Source organism: Aulonocara stuartgranti (genome assembly GCF_965226115.1).
Source record: "Aulonocara stuartgranti genome assembly, chromosome: 17".
Taxonomy (NCBI): Eukaryota; Metazoa; Chordata; class Actinopteri; order Cichliformes; family Cichlidae; genus Aulonocara; species Aulonocara stuartgranti.
Genome location: NC_138953.1, coordinates 7,256,717 through 7,276,339, shown reverse-complemented (window position 1 = coordinate 7,276,339; position 19,623 = coordinate 7,256,717). Strand labels below are relative to the sequence as shown.

The 19,623-nt window shown below is 46.6% G+C and overlaps 1 protein-coding gene across 6 annotated transcripts; it reads right to left on the bottom strand.

Moving 5' to 3' along the window:
* Positions 1–353: 353 nt before the first annotated feature.
* Positions 354–18,948, bottom strand: tmem125a (transmembrane protein 125a). 6 transcript variants are annotated; one of them, XM_082510266.1, is made up of 4 exons: positions 18,546–18,948; positions 6,177–7,289; positions 5,833–5,918; positions 354–2,649 (listed from the first exon to the last, which is right to left on the bottom strand). In XM_082510266.1, the coding sequence occupies exon 4, from the start codon at positions 2,186–2,188 to the stop codon at positions 1,490–1,492; it is 699 nt and encodes a 232-aa protein (XP_082366392.1). In that variant the 5' UTR covers positions 2,189–2,649; positions 5,833–5,918; positions 6,177–7,289; positions 18,546–18,948; the 3' UTR covers positions 354–1,489. The 6 variants fall into 6 exon arrangements, with proteins under 6 accessions (XP_082366392.1, XP_082366393.1, XP_082366391.1 ...); XM_082510267.1 differs by having other exon boundaries at positions 5,833–6,244; positions 6,767–7,289; XM_082510265.1 differs by having other exon boundaries at positions 3,597–7,289.
* Between the last annotated feature and the right edge of the window lie 675 nt (positions 18,949–19,623).

Here is a 19,623-nt window from a genome sequence, read left to right as displayed (position 1 = left end):
AAGATGTAGCCATGAAATTTTAAGTGTGTAACTGACATCAAATAAAGACTCAGTCTGAGCACAGCCATGAGCAATCCTTTATCTAATAAAGAAATAATGAATACTGAGTAGGCTATTCATGGCTGAGAATGTGAACAACATGTTGAAAATTGTTGTGGCAAATGTGATGCCATCACAAGATAGTGGGTACAAAATCAGAACTGGAGACTAACTCCTATTATTTAAGCCTTAATCCAGCAAGATTTGCATTATCTTTTTTTGGTGGTATCAAAACTCTAATGCTCACCCTGGCTGCCCACCTGGACAATGAGAGAAATCCATGCAACAAAGCGAGACTAAATGAGTCTGCAAAGCTTGGTGGTTGTTCTTTATGACCTCCACGTTATTTTAAATGAATGTTTTACAGTACACAGTGGAATGCGATGCCGTGACGATATCAAAAATCTCGATTAACACTGGTTTAAGATAACAAAGCGCCGCGAGAGTCACAATTAAGACAGTACAGTGTTGATGCACAAAAAACACAAGTTATTCATACATTCTAAAGTGCTGTGATACAAGTCTCCAACAATCACATTTGACAGGCTGCCACAAACACTATACCTCCGCAGCATGAATTTTGTTAAATTATTATTAAACCGAGGCAATAAAACTCCCAAAGAATCCCTCGTATTCATCATCCCAGAAACTGCAGAGGCAATATTTTCACATATACACGAAGATCATGAGGATGGGATATGAATCAAAAATTATAAATAGGATTTTGTTCATGTTCATACTGTCCCATTTCTTGCAGATTCCATCTTATTCAATTTCCATTTCATCCATTCAGATGACACTCTCATCCGCAACTACGAGAGCCTCAGTGAGCAGGTAGTGGTCAGATGTGTGGTCCCTGGTCAGTTATCACAGATGCAAATCACATGCATAAATTTGAATGTGCCGCCCTCCAAATGAGGACTCAAAAAACATTACTTCATCTTTTAGAGAACAAGATGGGTTTGTTTGGTTGTAGGCTTACAGTTCTTGGAATTGATAGACAGGGAATAGCTCAAAGTTCATTCATGGACTTTACTCCTGCTGTAGGTTAGCTGTACTCAGTTGTAGCTTGCTTCTCCTGTGGGATAAAAATTGTGCTTGTAATTTATCAGAACTGGCTTAAATATTTTTTGTTGTTGTTCTGTGTGTCTTCTCCATGCTGTTTAGTATTTGTCCTGTGAGAATGGAGTAACATTTACCCACTATAGATAAAAAGCAGACCATCACCATGTGTTCGGTTCTTCTGGCATTTTCCATTTTTGCATCCTTACTCACAGAGATCTGACTGCCAATAACTAACGTGTTCACTAAGAATATACTACACACTCAACTATTTTATCTCGTACGCAGTCTGCCGAAGCATGCATGGTATGAATCTGTGTCTGGGCATAAAGCCAGTTCTAATTTAGTTGAGCCAGTGGGCAAAAAAAAGCTTTATTGGGGTTGCATCTCATATAAGGTTAGCCAAACTGGAGGTAGTCTCTCTTCGAGCGTGACGGTCCATATGTCCTGAAACAGTGAAGATGTGCAAAACCCGGTCTACAAACCGCCGTCCGTGCCTCGTCCTCTCAAGAAGGATCACCACTACAGAGTATATCCCAACACCCACAACTGCAGCTCCACCTCCAGCCAGCAAAACCACTCCAGAAATGTACATGTCATTAAGGGCTTGGCCAGGCTTTGGCATACGGTTGGCAAGGGCCAGATGCAGTAGAACCCCTCCACAAATCAACAGTGACAGCCCGGTAATTAAAACCACTAGAAGGTCCGATAAACCGCCGCTCTTTAGCATGTCGATCCGCTGTCGGCTCCGAACGCAATTCATGTCCTGCACAGCTGAGCTGAGAAGTTGTTTGAGCAGGACTCCCAAGGCTAGCAGGCACAAAGCTGTGCCCGTGCCGAGCCGCCACTCACTCGAGACGCTGGTGGTAGTCGAAAGAAGGCCGACGCCCCCAAGTCCGCAACCCAGAATGAGAATCACAGCGACACAGTAGCAGAGGAAAGACTTCCCAGGATCTCTGAACCACCACAGCTCCACTTGTTCCTCTAGGATGCTGTGCTGAATCTGTGCTGGGTCTGCTGGACCATTAAGGCCCAGTTCAGGACTCCTGGCTTCCCTTGCGGGGGGAAGGTTGTCCAGCTCCGGCATTGTAGTGGTACTCCCAGCCTGCTGAAGAAGGATGCAACCACCACAACGAGGGAATGAGAATCCACAAGGTTACTTTGGTCCTTCCTAAATCTACCAAAGGTTACTGCAGGTCAATCAGGACAAGCAAGAGATTCCAGAAGCTTTATGGGGGAATTTGCTCAAAATTATCCAGAAATTTTTCGATTTTTAGCAGATCTAAAAAGAGGTTAAATGTAATTCCCCAAAAATGTTCCAAAAAATTTTACTGAGATCAGTGTATTGTATTTTATCCACAATGGTTTGTACTCAAAGGTTCCACAAAGTTAGTTTGGATGTATTGTTCCTGAAAATTCATGGAATTTCTTGTAGTTTTTCTTGTAGTTAACACCGGATACAGAGTCAGATCCCAGTCATCCTTAATGCGTTAGTTTCTGAATCAAAGAATCCACACATCGGCAAAAGTGTTAGTTGGTAGCAGTCACCTGGAAGACAAGACATACAGTTCATTCAGTGCTGTAGGTGGCCTCTCCAGCTCACTTAGTTAGATAACTGTCTTACTAACTAGTACATAGATTCAATTCCTAACCAAACAATAAGTCACAGCACAGAAATGCATGGATAAGAAGTGCTCGTCTATCATTTCTTCCCCAAGCACAACGTGGAGAGGAGTAATAGCTTAACTTTCAGATCAATTCAATTCAATTCAATTGAATCTACACAGCACCAAATCACAACAACAGTCGCTTCAAGGTGCTCTAACCACCCACGTTCAACAGTGTCTGGCTAAACACAGGCTTATATACGAAGACTTTACTTCTGTTTCTTCCTTCTTGTTTTTAAGGGTCTCTTTGTTTTCCACACCCTGAAGGATGTGATCAGTACAAGATAAGTTAAAGAAAAACTTCAGACCAGCTAAAAATCCTCTGCATGCTGAGCTCCAGAGATTGAAGTTCTTTGCCTCCTATTCACCAACAAGTTTGTTTTTTGTTTCTGCTCTTTTATTTTCTGACACTGTGTGAAACCTGAGAAGCAACAAGCACAAACAGTGTTATTCAGCTCGGTGTCAAGTTTCTCTTTAAAAATTTTAAGTTTGTGTATATTTTGCAGCAACGGATAAAAAGCAGACAAATTAAAGACACGTACACACACATATACACACACAAAGTTTCTATGTAAAAAAAACTTGGTGTGCTGACACCGGCAACCTTTTCTTTCTCTCGTTATCACTATGGTAATGAGTTGCCACTACAGAGGCGGCTGGATAAAAGGAGCATCAGCTGTCGATAGAATAAACAATTCCTATCCCCCCCCCTTTTACACAGTTGAGTCACTGAAAATCAAACAGCTAATCCACAAATGTAAATTTTCGTTCTTTTCATCCTTCCAAACAGACACCCACACAGCCTCACTTGACGAATCTTTCTATTACCTTGAGTCCAGTAAATCTTCTTTTCCTTCCTCACATGCACTGTTAACACAAATTGGAGTAAACCCCCCAAATCACCACCAACCCTTTATTTAACCTTCTTGCTGACCTCAGCACATTTAGCGTCCACACTGTAGTTCGTAACCTCTTCACACACCTGTAACACAGTTATGTAAACAAACAGCAAGCAAACAACCTCAAGGTTATGGCTCTCCACAGCTTGTCTTTCAAAAAAAAAAAAAAACTGTCTGCGGCTTTATTTCTATCAAAGTCACAGGCCCACGCTGTCCAACAGAAGCTGACAGTAGTCACAGTTTGTCCTCAGCGGTCGTGGATCCAAATTGAAATTGAAATCGCATCTTTGAATCCCCCCACACACACACACAGACACACACGCTGTTTGGAAAAGACTAAACAAACATGCAAGATCACATTTCTTGTCAGTATGGACAGGTACCGCCTTGTATCGAGGTGGAGCAGTTATACCGTGACACGGGGAGATATGAGTTGCATACACAAGGTGTGAAATGAAGAGTGAGGTAATTACAGCCGAGGAGGAGGGTGTTTATTGGCAACATGCTGTTCTGGAAGCTTTTCACATCCTGTATCTGGTGGAGTGCTGTGTCAGTATGTGTGTGTGCGCGCGCGCGTGTGTGTGTGTGTGGTTGGCTTTTTTACAGTTGTAGATAAGTAGTTAAAAGAAATGCTATAAAAAGAACATGTGACTTATCACGTTTAATCATATGATAAGCCTGTGCATGTTTCACTGAGTATCTGCATTTGTTTTCGCATATGTGCACGTGTGTGTCTCTGTGTGTGCACCTGTGCATGTATGTTGAGTCACTAATTAATCCCAGCTGATTTGAGCTCAGTGTCACTGACAGGTGAGGCCAAAAACACAGCACAGTCACTGAGATGAAGAAACATATGATTTAAGGTGAAAAAAAGAAAGACGCTACAACGCCACCCAAAGCTGTGAAACTTAAGCTCCTAGTAACATGAAGCGCGTGATCAACAGGGCGACAGAGCGAGAGGCACCGGCACGTGACACAAGATGAAACTGAACCCTCGATGACGCGAGTATATCTTACTTCATGTTCTGTTTTTCGCAGTCGAATCCCCACAGAGACAAAACACAGACACAGAACTGCTGGGCTGTGTCTGCCTTTCTTCTTTTTATCACTTATATGACCTCTAAACCCTGTCATATCATCCGTGTCTTATTGGCCTCATAAATATCTCCACAAAAGCACTGACTCACTGCCTAACTCTGTGCTGGCCTCCTTTTAAGAAATAGAAAAGAAGTAGAGAGGCACAAATAATTTACACAAACAAATTATTCAGTTTTTCCACTGTGCTCTGCTCAAGTCACTAATGTCAAAAGTTGACTTTTTTTTCTTTAGTAAAAGCTTGAAATAATCTTTGGTTGTCAGTCTGAAACCTTGATACAGTCTGACACAGATTGTGAATGAGGTAGGGCCATCTCCTCATGCTTGAAAATTCAAAAAGATTTTGCGGCACTGCTGTTGCCCGAAGTCATCTTCATCCCACTGTTTTACACCCGTGCGCTAAAACCTTCAGTGCACCATGTCTAACGATGAATCTTCACACCTTTAGCCGTCGATTCACACTCCCACAACTCTTGGCATATTCATAAAATATAGATCCGCAGATGCACTACTGCCGCTGACTGTAAAACTCAGCGAGGCTGAGTTGACAAGCAGCATTATTGAGAATCTGCTTCATCCCTTCATTTGGACTGACAATCCCGGCACTTGTCGTGACCTATGAATGTGGCAGGTACTTGCATATCAAAAATGTGCTGATTATAAATCAGCACATCTTGATGTCTAAAGTAGCTTATAAAGGCATTTGAAAGCTACTCTAGTGATTATTATTTAAATTTATCAGAAGACACAGTGTCTGAAGACCACCGTAGATGGCTGTCTTTTAAGTGACAGGAATAATAAGTGTGTCATGGACACTCAGCTCTGCAGAAGTACTGACATGATTGAAATGGGCTGACACTACCAGTAAAAACATTCTCTGTACTGCTAATGCAACCAAAACTTAATTAAAGTCATTAAAAATCCCAAAGACACTGTAATTGTAAACCCCGGACACAGAGTATCATCCTCTTTCTCTTTCGCTCTCTCCGTCTCTGCTACGTTTTCAGCCCACAAGGTCACAAGAGGAGCTGTGCTTTAGAGTAAAATACAGTATACCTCACTCCAATTACCTGGGAAGCTTTGGGACTCCGGTATTCCCGCCTCTGTTATGTTGGCCAGCTGAATTCATTTCACCGGCCATTAGTGCCTCGTTTTACTGTTGATGAGGGGTTCTTTTTAAAGTTGGATGTCAGGATATCGTATGCTAATCAGAGTGCCGGTCAGCAAAGTTTGATAGAAGAGAGCAAAAGCATCCAAAGAAAGTGAAGTAGGCAAAATTTTGCTTATTTTAAAAATGCAAAGAAAGAAAGAAAAATGCAGGGACTCAGGTGGGAGAATGAAAGCGCAATAACCCCAAAATGAAGTGGATGTTTGAGTGCTTGGCAAAGGTGCAGTGCAGAACGTGGTAGCTTACAGCAGATAAAAGCATGCGTTGACATCCAGGGAAGCTCGGACTGGAATGCAATGCGTATTACGTTTTGACTGTCAGAGGAAAAAAAGAGAAAACAGCTTTATTCAGGTAAGCACAGCACAATGGGAAGTGGCTTGTATGCTGTTTAAAAAAAGCTGAAATATTGTTTGCCAGGCTGTTGCAACTTCTGTGAATTCATTCTGGAGCACACAGACTGGAGGGGAAGAGGAAGTTTGGGGCTCAAAACCAAACTTGTTGTGCTATAGACAGCCTTTCCTTCAGTATTTGCAGTTCATTTGCTTTCCTCTAAATTATGTTCACTATATTTAGAGGTTTTTTTTCCAATCTTCACATCCTCTTACTGCACAAATGTAGAACAAGGCATCAGTGCCAAATAATCAAAGCGAAAATATGTCAGAAAAAAGATAGATCCTTCTGCTCCTGCTGCTGAATTTCCTGCTGTGTGCATTTTTTATCTGAGGACGGCAGGACGGGCTGAAGGGGAGTCCATGGGAGATTAGACGATGTGTTGCTGTGGTGACAAAGCAATGCTGTACTTCCTGTCTCCCCCCCCCTTTTACACTCGCACCCACCCTCTTCTCCTCTAGTCAGGCGTTGATTCTCTTGGCGTCCCCACGGGCGAAGAGAGGGGTCAGGGTTGGCTCCATCTGTCTATGTGATGGGCATCGGTGCCAAGCGCCACGGGGGCTGGAGGGAGAGGAAAGAAGACTTGTGCAGAGTGGGAGGGTAACGGATGTTTCTGAGCAGTCATCTGGGACTCCGAATGGGGCTGAAACTGGGCCTGGGGAGTGGGAAAGGGGTTCAGGGAAGTGGATTGGGGATAAGGGCGTTAGAAGCAAAGGGACAGAGGGAAAGGCTAGGGGCTAAGGAGAGTGCTGAGACTTCACTCTTGTTCCTGGTATAACAAAGGTGGCTGGCAAAGAAGAATGATGCTGAATAGGTCTTTATGCAGGCAAGCTGGATCTTTCGTCTGTTCTCTAGTCACAATGGACAGGCAAGACACTCGGGGAGCCTCGCTGTGTCCGGAACCAGTGATGAGACAATGGCAGAGTCAGTATTACTGTCCTCACTCTGCCAGGCATCACAAGGGAAAACCTAAGAGAAAAAGAAAAGACTTTTACAGGAGCTGCACATACTGTTCTTTAACCCTATGGTTCACTTTAAAAGCACTTACACGTTCATTCCTCTCCTGTTCTGCCACTGAAATTCAGCTTCTATCCCTCTAACGGCAAGCAAATCACTGTGTTCAAATGTTAAAGATGCTTCAAGTCTACAAACCGGTGCGTGATCGTCAAACTGATTAACGAGCTTAATTAAAATCTTGCACATTATCAAGGAACGGAATACCCAGATGAACCCCCGCAACACCGCAACCAGAACTACGTTTCTTTTTCAGAAACTAATGGTTTGTTTTCAGCTACTGGGGTTTTAAAGATGGCAGTGTGGGTTGGATTTAACTAATTCTATAGCTGGTGGATGCACTACCATGAAATTTACTGCAGGCATTCATTTTCAGTTTGTCCGGCGCCACCCGTCAGGATGAACTTTTGGTCCCGGGTGAAAAGTCTCAACAAATGAGAAGTGGTTCAAGTACCATCTGGGATGATTCATGATGAATCTGTCGATGCCTTAAATTTTAATCTTGTGCCATTACTAATTAATTACTCTAGGTGTGATTAAGCCCAGAGGGAACACAGTGGAAGTAAGTTTGATGTGATTCCTGGAGTGCTGCAGCGAGAAACTGCTACAATCACACTTCAGCGTGCGACTGTACCTGGCTTCGGGACCTTTGGGGTGGACAGGGACATTAATCTAAGTGGTAAGAACAAATGTGAATGGATTGCAGTAGTTGTGATTAAAGAAAAAGTGGTTTAATACCAGATATGTTACTGCAAAACAATGTTTCTCGATTGGATTCCTCCATCAGCTGCCACAAAGGTCATCCAAATGACCCTGTACGTGGTCGGTAGCTATGTATAGCAAACAGATCCTTACCACCCTCTGTCCATCTTGAATGTATTGTGTCTCAAAGTAAAATGGAGATAATTATGCATGGCTTCTTGTCTTGATTATTTGTTATCCCTTATTCCTCTGCCTGAGCAAATCATCCCTGGATCGCCTACAAATGATCCGGAATGCCTCTTTCACGCACCAGGTCCCATGGGATATAGATTTTGTCTTCCTTACACTGGCTCCCCCTAAAGTTTACGCTTCAGTTAAAACTTTTGGTAAGCCCTTTCAGAGCCCTCCATGGTCAGACAACTCTGTATGTCAGTGAATTACTACAACCAAACATAACATCTAGATCCCTGAGGTCTGTGATTTAGGTTAAAGACAAAAAAATGGTGACTGTGCTTTTGAGGTTGTGGCTCTCTCATACCACAATACCCAAATTCAGTTTAGATTTAAGTTCCTTGTTGTTCCTTCACTTTTTTTATAATCCATTTAACTGGGCTCTTCTTTTAGCATAATCTTCTACCTTTATGGGCTATTGAGCTACACGTTTCCGATGTTTTGGCAGATATACCGCAGTAATTTCCAAACTTTTGGGATGAATAAGTTGTTGTTTTCTTACCTCATCTATTGTCAGAAACTTTGGCTAATTGCCAATCCCTTCTACATTAATGGCATTCCCAACTGCTCCACCTGCACTTTGTTGCTAATTAGCTAGCGTTAATATGGCTAACGTGAAAATTTGTCGACATTGCAATCTGATGCATTAGGCAGCTTCACAGAGCAGCTAGTGTGGCTGCAGACCTTCAGTTGTAAGCGATATTAATATTTTTAGATGCTTTAAACTTCCCATTTTCATTCTCCTCCTTACCCACTGCCTCATCTCAGGTGATTTTCTTCCTTCCCAAATGAGCTTTATATCTCAGCTTATGACACAATATCACCCTGACTGGCACGACCAGCCAAGACCTTCCCCCCTGACACTTTATCCACAACCAAGCACACACACTCATCCCCATCTGCTTTCTTCACACTCTTCCTTATCTCCATAGCTTTACACACGTTTCCTCCCTTTTTTCTATGCCTCTCATATCGTTCTCTGTCTCACTACCAGTGCTCCTCTGTGTGGCTACTTCTTATCTTTTCTGTCTGCTCGGGTATTGGGATGTTGTGAAGGCAGAGATGTGCATGGGGTGTGGAGGGGGGATTACTCACAGAGGTCCCTCTGGATTCAGGTAAAAGCCTGTTTGACTCAAAGCCCCATGCAAACATGTGTCATGCACACAGCTACCTGGACCTTTTTCCCTGTTTTGGTGTTTACATTGTTTTCTCCTTGAAATTCTGATGCTATTCTCCCTTCAATCATTCTTGTATTCACATCCCATCATTCCCAACATTAAAAAATATGCCAATTCATCAGCCTCGGTAAAACTGCTGAGTATTGTTAATCCCCAACGCGAACACATGTTAACAATCAAAGCCAAAACTCGATTTGCACAAATTTGTTATCTGGAATATGGTGTTCCTCTCTTTTTAAATAGACTTCTTCCTCTCACTGGAAACACTGCTGTTGACAAAAATGTAGACCAGTCTAATTCAGCTTAGCAGAGGCTCTGGATCTCACTCAGCCGGTACGATGGGAGCCAAATGGGGCTTTTAAACACTGAGCACAATTCAAAATGGCTCGAATATTTCTGCTTCTGTCAAACTGGCTCCTTTACCATGACTCCAGAAATCCAGATTTTTTTTCTTTCTTTCTCTTTTTTTTTTTGAAAGTTGAAGGAAATTAACTGAATGACGTGCATAATGACTAAGTTGTGTAATAACCCTCGGTCCCCGAAGTGGAGGAGTGTTGATTAAAAAAGAAAAAGAAAAAAGGGAAGAACCTCTGTCCAGCCGGTTGCTTTCCCTTGTCATGCACAGCTGCAATATTAAAACGCTAATCAAATCACCAATTAACATGCTGGTCCCCTTCTGCTTCACTCCCGCTGACGATGGAAAAGGCTCACCCCCACCTCCCCATCTTCTGTCTTTGTTTATTTTAACCCTGACCCTTTCCTCTTGTGGGTTTTAAAGGTGATTTTCAACATATTTTAATTTGATATTGGCTGTCTGGTGATGATAATTGTAATGAATGAGATGGCTGTCTCAGTGTCTGGCTATTTCCTCACTACCTGAACTGATGTCTCCATCCTGCAGCTGCACGTTGTGGCTGAACTTTTAATACAGATTTTTAGTCTTAGGTGACAGGAATTTTTTTTGACATCTATGTTCCCCGGAGGATGAAACCTAACAACTATAATGAGCTCCCAACTTTCTCTGTAGTGCCTATATGAGGAGGACACCTGCGGTTAAGTGAGATGCTCTAATGACTATTGTATCGATAAGATTGAAAAAACACTGATGCCCCCACACTTTTATATGCTTAATATTGTAACGTTCACAAGAACCAGACGGTTGGGGTCTCAGTTTGTCCGTTTATTCGGCACATAAGCCAGCGGGTTGTTAACTCAGGGGGAAGCGCTCTCGAACTACACCTCTCTTCAGCCTGGCACACACACAGAACAACCAGGTCCCCCCCACCCCTTCCTGTACACCACCCTCACTACTTCCTGCAGCCCAACCAAACATGAATCTTAAAGGAACAACAACAGTGTGCAGAGAAAACCAACATGTCACTGTCCAGTAACACTTAACCATCGTTACACTGCCCCCCCAGCAATAAGTTCCTCGTCCCCGAGGGAACGACACAGTCTCTGAGGCGGGGCGGTAGCCTACGTTCCCTCCTTGACCTCCTGAGCCCCTGAGGAGGAAGCGGAGCTTCGGGGCTTTGGGGTGAAGAGTCCGAGGGGGGGGAACGCAGCCCCGGTCGGGGGCCCCTCTGAGCAGGGTCATGGACGCTCTGTACACGTCCCTCTGGAAAGGAGGGGAGGGACTGTCCTCTGTAGGGGGCCATCCGGTCTCTGTGCAGCGCTACTATCCTCCCCCTAGGAGGCAACTGCACCCTGTAAACAACCTCCCCCACTCGCTCTAGGACGCTGCAAGGCCCCACCCAGCTGCTATCCAGTTTAGGACACCGTCCCTTCTTCCTCTTTGGGCTGTAGACCCACACCAGCTCCCCAGCACGGAAGTGCCTCCCTTTAGTGGTGATGTCGTAATTCCTCTTTTGGCGCAGGCCTGCCTTCGCCAGCTGCTCTCGGGCGTAGGAATGTGCAGAATCCAGCCGGTCCTGCAGCTTCCTTGCGTAGTCCCGGCCCGGTGGTGCCTCTGGCGCGTCCGGGGGTTTCCCAAAAGCCAACTCTGCAGGAGTTCTCAGCTCTCTCCCTAACATGAGCAGGGCAGGCGTACATTGGGTGGAGTCCTGCACTGCTGACCTGTAGGCCATGAGGGTAAGGGGAAGATGGTAATCCCAGTCCCGTTGGTGTTCTGAGGTAAGGATGGCTAGCTGCTGGGCCAGCGTCCTGTTAAACCTTTCCACCAGCCCATCGCTTTGGGGGTGAAGTGGGGTGGTGCGGGTTTTCTTAGTCCCAAGGCGTTCACACATGGCAGCAAATACCTTGGACTCAAAGTTACGCCCCTGGTCACTGTGGAGGGTCTCTGCTGTTCCAAAGCGGCTGAACATCCCCTCCACTAATACATCAGCGACCGTCTCAGCCTCCTGATCTGGGATGGCGTATGCTTCCGGCCACTTGGTAAAATAGTCCATGGCCACAAGAACATAGCGGTTTCCTCTGTCTGTGCGAGGAAATGGGCCCATGACGTCCACAGCTACTCGCTCCATTGGGGCTCCTGCTGGTTGCTGCTGAAGCTGAGCCCGGGACTGGTCTTGTGGCCCTTTGTGTGAGGAACATGCATCACAGCTGCGGCAAAAGTCCTCCACATCCCTCCGCTGTTGACCCCAGTAATAGCCCTGGCGGAGGCGGCGAAGAGTCTTGGAGACCCCAAAGTGGCCAGAGCCAGTGCTCCCATGGCAGGCTCCCAGCACAGCTGACCTCAGCGACCTTGGCACCACAACCTGCCACCTCTCCTCCCCCGTGGCAGGATCCTTCCAGGCACGCTCCAACACCCCCTCCTTCAGCCTGAGAGCTGCAAACTTGGCCCACAGCCCCCTGGTACAGATGGAAAACCCAGTGACCTCATCCCAAAGGGGTTGCTCCCCCTTCTCCAGCCACTGCAGGACCGGCAGCAGGTCTGTGTCTTGTTCCTGCCGTGCCCTCCACTCCGCTGCATCCACCACCAGAAGAACCCTGCAGGCGAGCTGTGCTGCTCCGTCTATTGTCGTGAGTTCCCGCTCTATTTCCTCTCGCTTCTCACAGTAACGGCAGCCAGCTGCAGCACATGGGCGGCGAGAGAGGGCATCTGCGTTAGAATGGTGCGTCCCTGCTCTGTGCTCCACGGTGAAATTGAAGGCTTGGAGCTCCTCCAGCCAGCGAGCCACCTGTCCCTCTGGCTCCCTGAAAGACATCAGCCACTGAAGGGCAGCATGATCAGTTCTGACAACAAATGCTGTGCCGCACAGGTAGTATTTAAAGTGTCTCACCCCCGCCACCACAGCCAACAGCTCTCGTCGTGTGACACAGTAGCGCCGCTCGCTCCTGTTCAGGACCCGGCTGAAGTACGCCACCACCTTCTCCCCTTCCGGTCCAACCTGCGACAACACCGCTCCCAGCCCCACATTACTTGCGTCAGTGTCCAGGACAAAAGGCAGGGCGGGGTCAGGGGGGGCAAGGACTGGGGACTCTGTCAGCGATCTGCGGAGGGTGTCGAACGCCTGCTGACAGTCCTGGGTCCAGATGAAGTCACGGTCCTTCTGCAGCAGGTGGAAGAGTGGTGCGGCTATGGAGGAAAAGCCCTTCACAAACCTCCTGTAATAAGACGCCAGTCCTAGGAAGCTTTTGAGCTGTTTCTGGTCTGCTGGTGTGGGCCACTCGGTAATGGTGTGAATTTTTTCCTCCAAAGTGCTGATGCCCTCACGACCCAGCTTGTGGCCCAGAAACTCCACCTCCCTCCTCATGAAGTGGCACTTGTCGGGATGCAGCTTCAGGCCTGCAGCCGCCACCCTCTCCAACACTTGTCTCAGGGCATCCAGGGCAGCATCAAAGGAGCTCCCGTGCACTAGAAGATCATCCAGGTAAACCAGACACCGTTGCCGTGGGACGCCAGCCAGCACACTGTCCATGAGCCTCTCGAAGGTCGCAGGAGCGTTGCAAAGGCCAAAACTCAGGACTTTGAACTGCCATAGTCCCCTGTTAGTGCAGAAGGCTGTCTTCGGTCTGGATTCCGGGGACAGTGGCACCTGCCAGTAGCCACTCCGCAGGTCCAGGGTGGAAAACCAGGAGGACCCGGCTACTAAGTCGAGGGACTCATCAATCCTGGGAAGGGGGTAAGAGTCTTTCTTCGTCACTTTGTTGAGTGGTCTGTAGTCCACACAGAAACGCATCCTAGGACTTTTTTTCTTAGGCACCATCACCACCGCGGAGGCCCACGGGCTATCAGATGGTTCTATGATGCCCGCCTTCATCATTTCACACAGCTCCCTGTCTGCAGCCTCCTGATGAGCCAGGGGCAGGCGGCGGGGGCGCACTTTAATAGGCTGGGCATCCCCGGTCTCAATGACGTGCTCTACCAAGTGTGTCAAGCCAACATCACTTTCTTTCAGGGCAAAAATGTCACTAAACTCTTTTAGTACCTGCCATAGACTCTCTTGCTGCTGTGGAGTCAGCCCCTCACAGTTCTTTGACCAGATACTCCTCACTGCTGAGAGCCTCTCCTCCTCCTCCTCCTCCTCCGCTCGCTGTTCTGCTGGCGGGTCTGCAGGGGTCTCTGCGGTGGAGGTGGACGCCGCGGCAGATGCTGTGCAGACCGGGGGAGGAATAAGCGGCACCTTCTTCCCATCAGGGAGTACGAGGAGGCCTTTGCCTAAGTCCAGTACACCACCAATGGCTTGTATAAAATCCAGCCCAAGGATGCAGGCGTCCTGCACGTCAGCCACCCAGGCAGCATAAGACACACCGAGGTCCCCCACCTTGAACTGGAACACTCCCTTCCCTCTCATTGGGGCCAGATCACCGGTCACAGTCTTAAGTTGCACGTTAGTCGGTTGTACAGCAGCTCCGGTTGGGACAATATCGGGTCGGACCAGCGTTGCATTGGATCCCGTGTCCAGCAGGGCCGTACAGGACACCCCCGCAATCGTCACTGGAACATGGCAAAAGCCGCCAACCTGGGTCCAGCCCACAGTGATGGCCGCACCGGGTGGAGGTGGCGGTGGTGTGGGGATGTCGTTCTCCCAGGCCCGTGTACTCCCGCCTACACGGGCCCGTGGGCGTTTCCCTGAACCGCTGCAAGCTTGGGGCACTGCCTGATGAGGTGTCCGACTTGTCCACATCCCCAGCAGCTCTGAGGTCGGCGGTGTGGGCCAGCCCGAGGGGAAGGCGACTGCAGCGAAGCTGTCTGCACCAAACTGCACAGGCCCGCTGGCGTCTCCATCTGTTCCACAGGTGCTGACACAGCCCTCACCACGTGTGCGTCGTCAGCGCCCCCAGAGGATCCTGCAAGCATCTCCCTCTCCAACGCTAGCTCCAGGGCTGCACTGAGTGTGGCCGGCCGAGCAAGCTGAGTTTGCATGCGGAGCTCTTTAGGGCTCAGGGCCTGCAGGAACTGGTCCCGAGCTAACTCCGCCTGCACTGATGGTGGCATGCTGTCATACGCCCTCCGGCAAAGGCACTCGACTTCATGGGCCAAAATGCGGAGGGGCTCACCTGGCAATCTGCGTCTGTTGTGGAACTCCGACCTCAGCAGCACTGGTTGGTTATACTGCCCGAAGCGCCTCTGAAGTGCTCCGACCAGAGCATTATAATCTCCCCTCTGCTCCTCGGTCAGCAGCAGCAGGCATGCAGCTGCATCCTCACACAGGCACAAAGCCAATTGGAGAGCTTTATGTTCCTCAGACCAGCCAGCTGCAACAGCTAACAGCTCGAACTGTGCGATAAACACTTCCCATGGCGTCTTGCCGCTGAACTTAGGCGTTTTTATATTCGCTGCAGCTTGCTGGGCGCCGCCATGTTTGTTTACATCACGTGACGGCGCGCCAAGCGAGGTCGACTCCTTCCCGCCGGAATCGCGGCCGCTGTGCGAACAGTTCCCGAGCCTAGTCAAACCTGGAGAAAATCCAGCCTCGGCAGACAGCCGCAGCGCCGTTTCCCTCACTCCATGGGCGGGCGAGCGCGGACGAACCTCCCTCTCCTCCGTCTCCTTCTTAATCCTGCCCGGCAACATCCTCGTCTCGTAACGGCAAGCGTCGCCGGCAACAGGGTCTCGGGCGTTCTGGGGTTCTTTTTTCTTTCTTCACTTCTGACACCAATGTAACGTTCACAAGAACCAGACGGTTGGGGTCTCAGTTTGTCCGTTTATTCGGCACATAAGCCAGCGGGTTGTTAACTCAGGGGGAAGCGCTCTCGAACTACACCTCTCTTCAGCCTGGCACCCACACAGAACAACCAGGTCCCCCCCCCCCCCACCCCTTCCTGTACACCACCCGCACTACTTCCTGCAGCCCAACCAAACATGAATCTTAAAGGAACAACAACAGTGTGCAGAGAAAACCAACATGTCACTGTCCAGTAACACTTAACCACCGTTACAATATGAAACTAGAGCGAGCAGCTTGCTATAATGTTTATATATATCACAGACAGAGAGCCAGCAAGAAAACTGATACATGCCAGAGTATTGATAAAGTTTCAAAAATCTCTCCCCATGCTCTCCTTCATCTCCTCTTCCCCTCACTCCCTTACCAGTCACAACAGATGGCTACCCCTCCTCTGAGCCCGGTTCTGCCCGAGGGTATCTTCCTGTTAAAATGGATCTTTGTCTTCCCATCGTCGCAAAATACTTCCTCCTATGAGATTGTCAGATCATTGGCTCTTTATTTTATTACATAAATTGTACTTGGGCTTGATCTGTAACTTCTTGGAGTCTCTACTGCTCGCAAGTACCTGGAAAGCAAATAGCCTTCCCATCACTGTCGGGTTTTTTTAATAGCACCGTTCTAGCAATAGTAAACACATGTTAATGTGTTAACCAGTTAAAAACAATGACGCAAGTGCTAAAACACCAACATGTTAGCAGTGGATTTAAAGCTGCAGTGCTGATCACGAAGGGGAAAGCAGCCCGTGGATCTACAGCGGCTTCATCAAACTTAAACATGCCTCTTTGTCAATTCAGTCTGTTATAGAAGTAAATAATTGATTGATTCATATATAATGCCAGCAAGCTCCAGCGTAGACTGCACTAACAACATGGTATTTTTTTTATAAGCTGCGTAAGTGAAAACCTGAATCATGTTTGGAAATGCTATTAGTCTCATCTTTTAAAAAGGTGGGACCTCCCACTGATGAGACAAAAGTGGATCCTGCCAACATGATGTGAGGGTTTCAGCGGGAGAAACTGGTAAGGAATACAGGATGCTGACACTCAGCTATGTCTGTGTGTGCAGTAAGCATTTTCTCACTGATAAGTTAGAAATCAGTGTCATTTTAAGCTTACTGTATTTCTGCAGGCTAAGCTGAGGCATTTTTGACATTATTCAGCTTGTGTTACAGACGTTTTTCAGAATGATACGAGTGACACTGTTTTGACTGCAAGTGCCTTCGCTAACCACAGCAGAATGCTTATATAGCTAACATTAACTACCAGCAAAGATTGCCAAAATAATCCTCTGATGTGGTGAAATCTAATATTTTTAGCCAGCTGCAGTCATTTTGCGAGTGATTCAGCCCTTGCTTGTGGTGCCCGCTGTTCTCCCCTCCAGTGGAGGTGGTGTTCAGAGGTAAAGCACTATCTCTACAAGCTGCCGGTATGGATGCGTGTAGATGTAAAAACAATCTTGTGCAAACAGCTTAAAGTTATGATCGTCAATTTGATGCAAGTACAAAAGGAAGAATTGCCTTTTCTGAACACAGTCTGGCAGTTTAGCCTCATCTCACCCCTTTATGGAATTCATTATGCTTACTGATGGATGTGTATTATACCCAGGGACAGGAGTGGATGTAGTCATTACAGCTGCTACCGATGCCACACTACATACCTGACTGTGTGCATCTGCTGACGGTGGAGAAAGGGGGATATTTAAGATTCTTGTCTGATACTCTACTCTGATTTGTGTGTTGTCTCAAAGCCAACACACAAACACATACAAAAAACGCACCCTGTGTTGCACGGTTATCCACAGACTCAATCACTGACTCACTTTGTTTTTCTCCTTCTTTCATCCTGCACTCTGTGTTGACTTCAGGCTCTTTCTTAACGAGGTCTATCACATGTTGTTTTCAGCCTGACTTGTTTTTAAGAGTTAGACCTCATCTTAAATGATCCTTAAAGTGCTTTCGGTGTAGAGAGACTGACAGTCAGCATGTAACCTCGGCTCATTTAGATGCCCTGCCATGATTCATCTTCGGCCTTTAGATTAGTACCAGCAGATCAAGAGGTTATGAGCAAAGCAGCAGGGGTCATGCCTGGACAGTCTATTGATCTGTTGCAATTGCGAAGGCTTGAATACAGCTACAACACTCCCTTTCTATGTGGTTTATGGATTTTCCACAATGCAGCAAAACTGATAGCTGAGTATATGACAGCAGCCCTATGAAGTGATGATCTACAGCGTATCTGAAGCCCTATGTGTTTGATAACTGTGGACCAGCCTACCAGAGCAAAGGTTAGTGGGTATGGCATAATGTCAATATCTTTTACTTCCTTGTTTTCCTCAGTATAAAATAGACAATTTATTCTTCCGGGAAAGTCCAGAAAGCATACGAGCATGACAATGCAACTATTGTGGGAAAAGTGACACCACTATCCAGGCACCTTACATCTACATACAATGGATTTCTTTAAGAAGTAGTGCTTACATCTATCATAAGGTAGATAGATAGATAGATAGATAGATAGATAGATAGATAGATAGATAGATAGATAGATGGATTTAGTCTTTTAGTTAAGTCCTTACAAAAGCCAAGAGAGAAAAACACTTTTAAAAAGAGACACGGATACTGACCTTTATATGATAACACTTTAACAGTTTAGTATACAACTTACTAAATTGTTAAATATTTTGTTTTTTAAAAATAAAGGTGCTATGTCCGTGACACCAGCCTGCACTACTGCGCAGATGAGCGCTATTATTACTATTATTATTACTGATCGACAGTGACCTTCTTTTATAATCCTTTTTATAATACTGCTGTTCATTCGGGAATAAAGGAACGTGAATAATGTAGCAGTTACAAAAACTCGCATGTAAGTTTTTAAATAAATCGGATTTAAGAAAAAAAGCCCTTTGTTGGTAAAAAGTTGAAACTCTTCTGTGTTTGGAGCTTGTTTATTAGAAGCCACTCTTACCTGTGCGCTAAGCTGTTCACACTGAATGCCTTCAGCTCCGCGCAGTAGCTGCGCTCGATTTCTTTTCAGTAATTCCCAGCTCGTTGTCCAGATCATCAAAGTCCCACAGCCGTATGTCGCCGCATACCTTCAGCCGTCTTTTGGATGAGAGGGTCCAGAGCAATGAATGTGCCGTGGGTGCCGCGCTTCCCCTCCTTTCGCTCTCGGTGAAAGCCCACAGTCTCTCTGCCTCTCCGCCGGACGGACTTCCCCCGTTTAATGCAGGTGTGGCCGCGCACGGCGACAGGGGACGCCGATGGGAGGGGACAGAGAGTCAGCGAATCGACCTCCGCACTGCCGTGGGTCCCCAGAGGGAAACCAGCACATGAAACGAAGGACGGCTGCTCCTGATAAATAAAAGATTCACTGTGATTGTGGTGGAGGGCTGTCAGGTTTACAGAGTAGTATTGGTTTAACCCTTCCAGTCCACAAGGAGGCGAAAAGTCTGCTGATCAATAGATTAATCAATAACTGTAGCTAGTGTTAACAGATTGATATAATATTAATCTGATTAACATTAGGGCTATAAGGCGGTGCACTTGTTGTTTTTCTGCCATTCATCACTTAGCAGTGACATAACGTGATTGATTCTGAGACAGAAAGCAAATTTCTGAGCAATTTCTATTGCTGCTCCTGTGGAACTCTCCATCATGCTGATGTTTGTGCGCTATTGAGCGCTTTAACCCTTGTATAGTGTTCGGGTCTGTGAGACCCGTTTTCAGTTTTTCTCAAAAGAAAAATTAAACAATTAATTATTTTTTCAACCTGAAATTCATTGGCTTTGGCTTATTTTCTGTGAAGAACATAAATCCGAACTAATTTTCAATGACCTCATACTGTACCTCCCCCCACGCATTTACATTACATACAAGGTGTTCGGGTCCACTGGACCCAGGCCTAATAAAAGTGTTGAAAGTGCAGGTCCTGTGTTCCCACACTCTGTCTTCCTCCTTTCTGGTGCTGCTGATGGTGTTTTCTTCCCCTCCTGCTCCCGCACAAAGTTGCAACATTGTTGAAAATTCAACCATCAACACCGTCT

Coding starts and splice junctions, on each gene's coding strand:
- tmem125a (XM_082510265.1), bottom strand. CDS start 2,188: ATGCCGGAGCTGGACAACCTTCCCCCCGCAAGGGAAGCCAGGAGTCCT.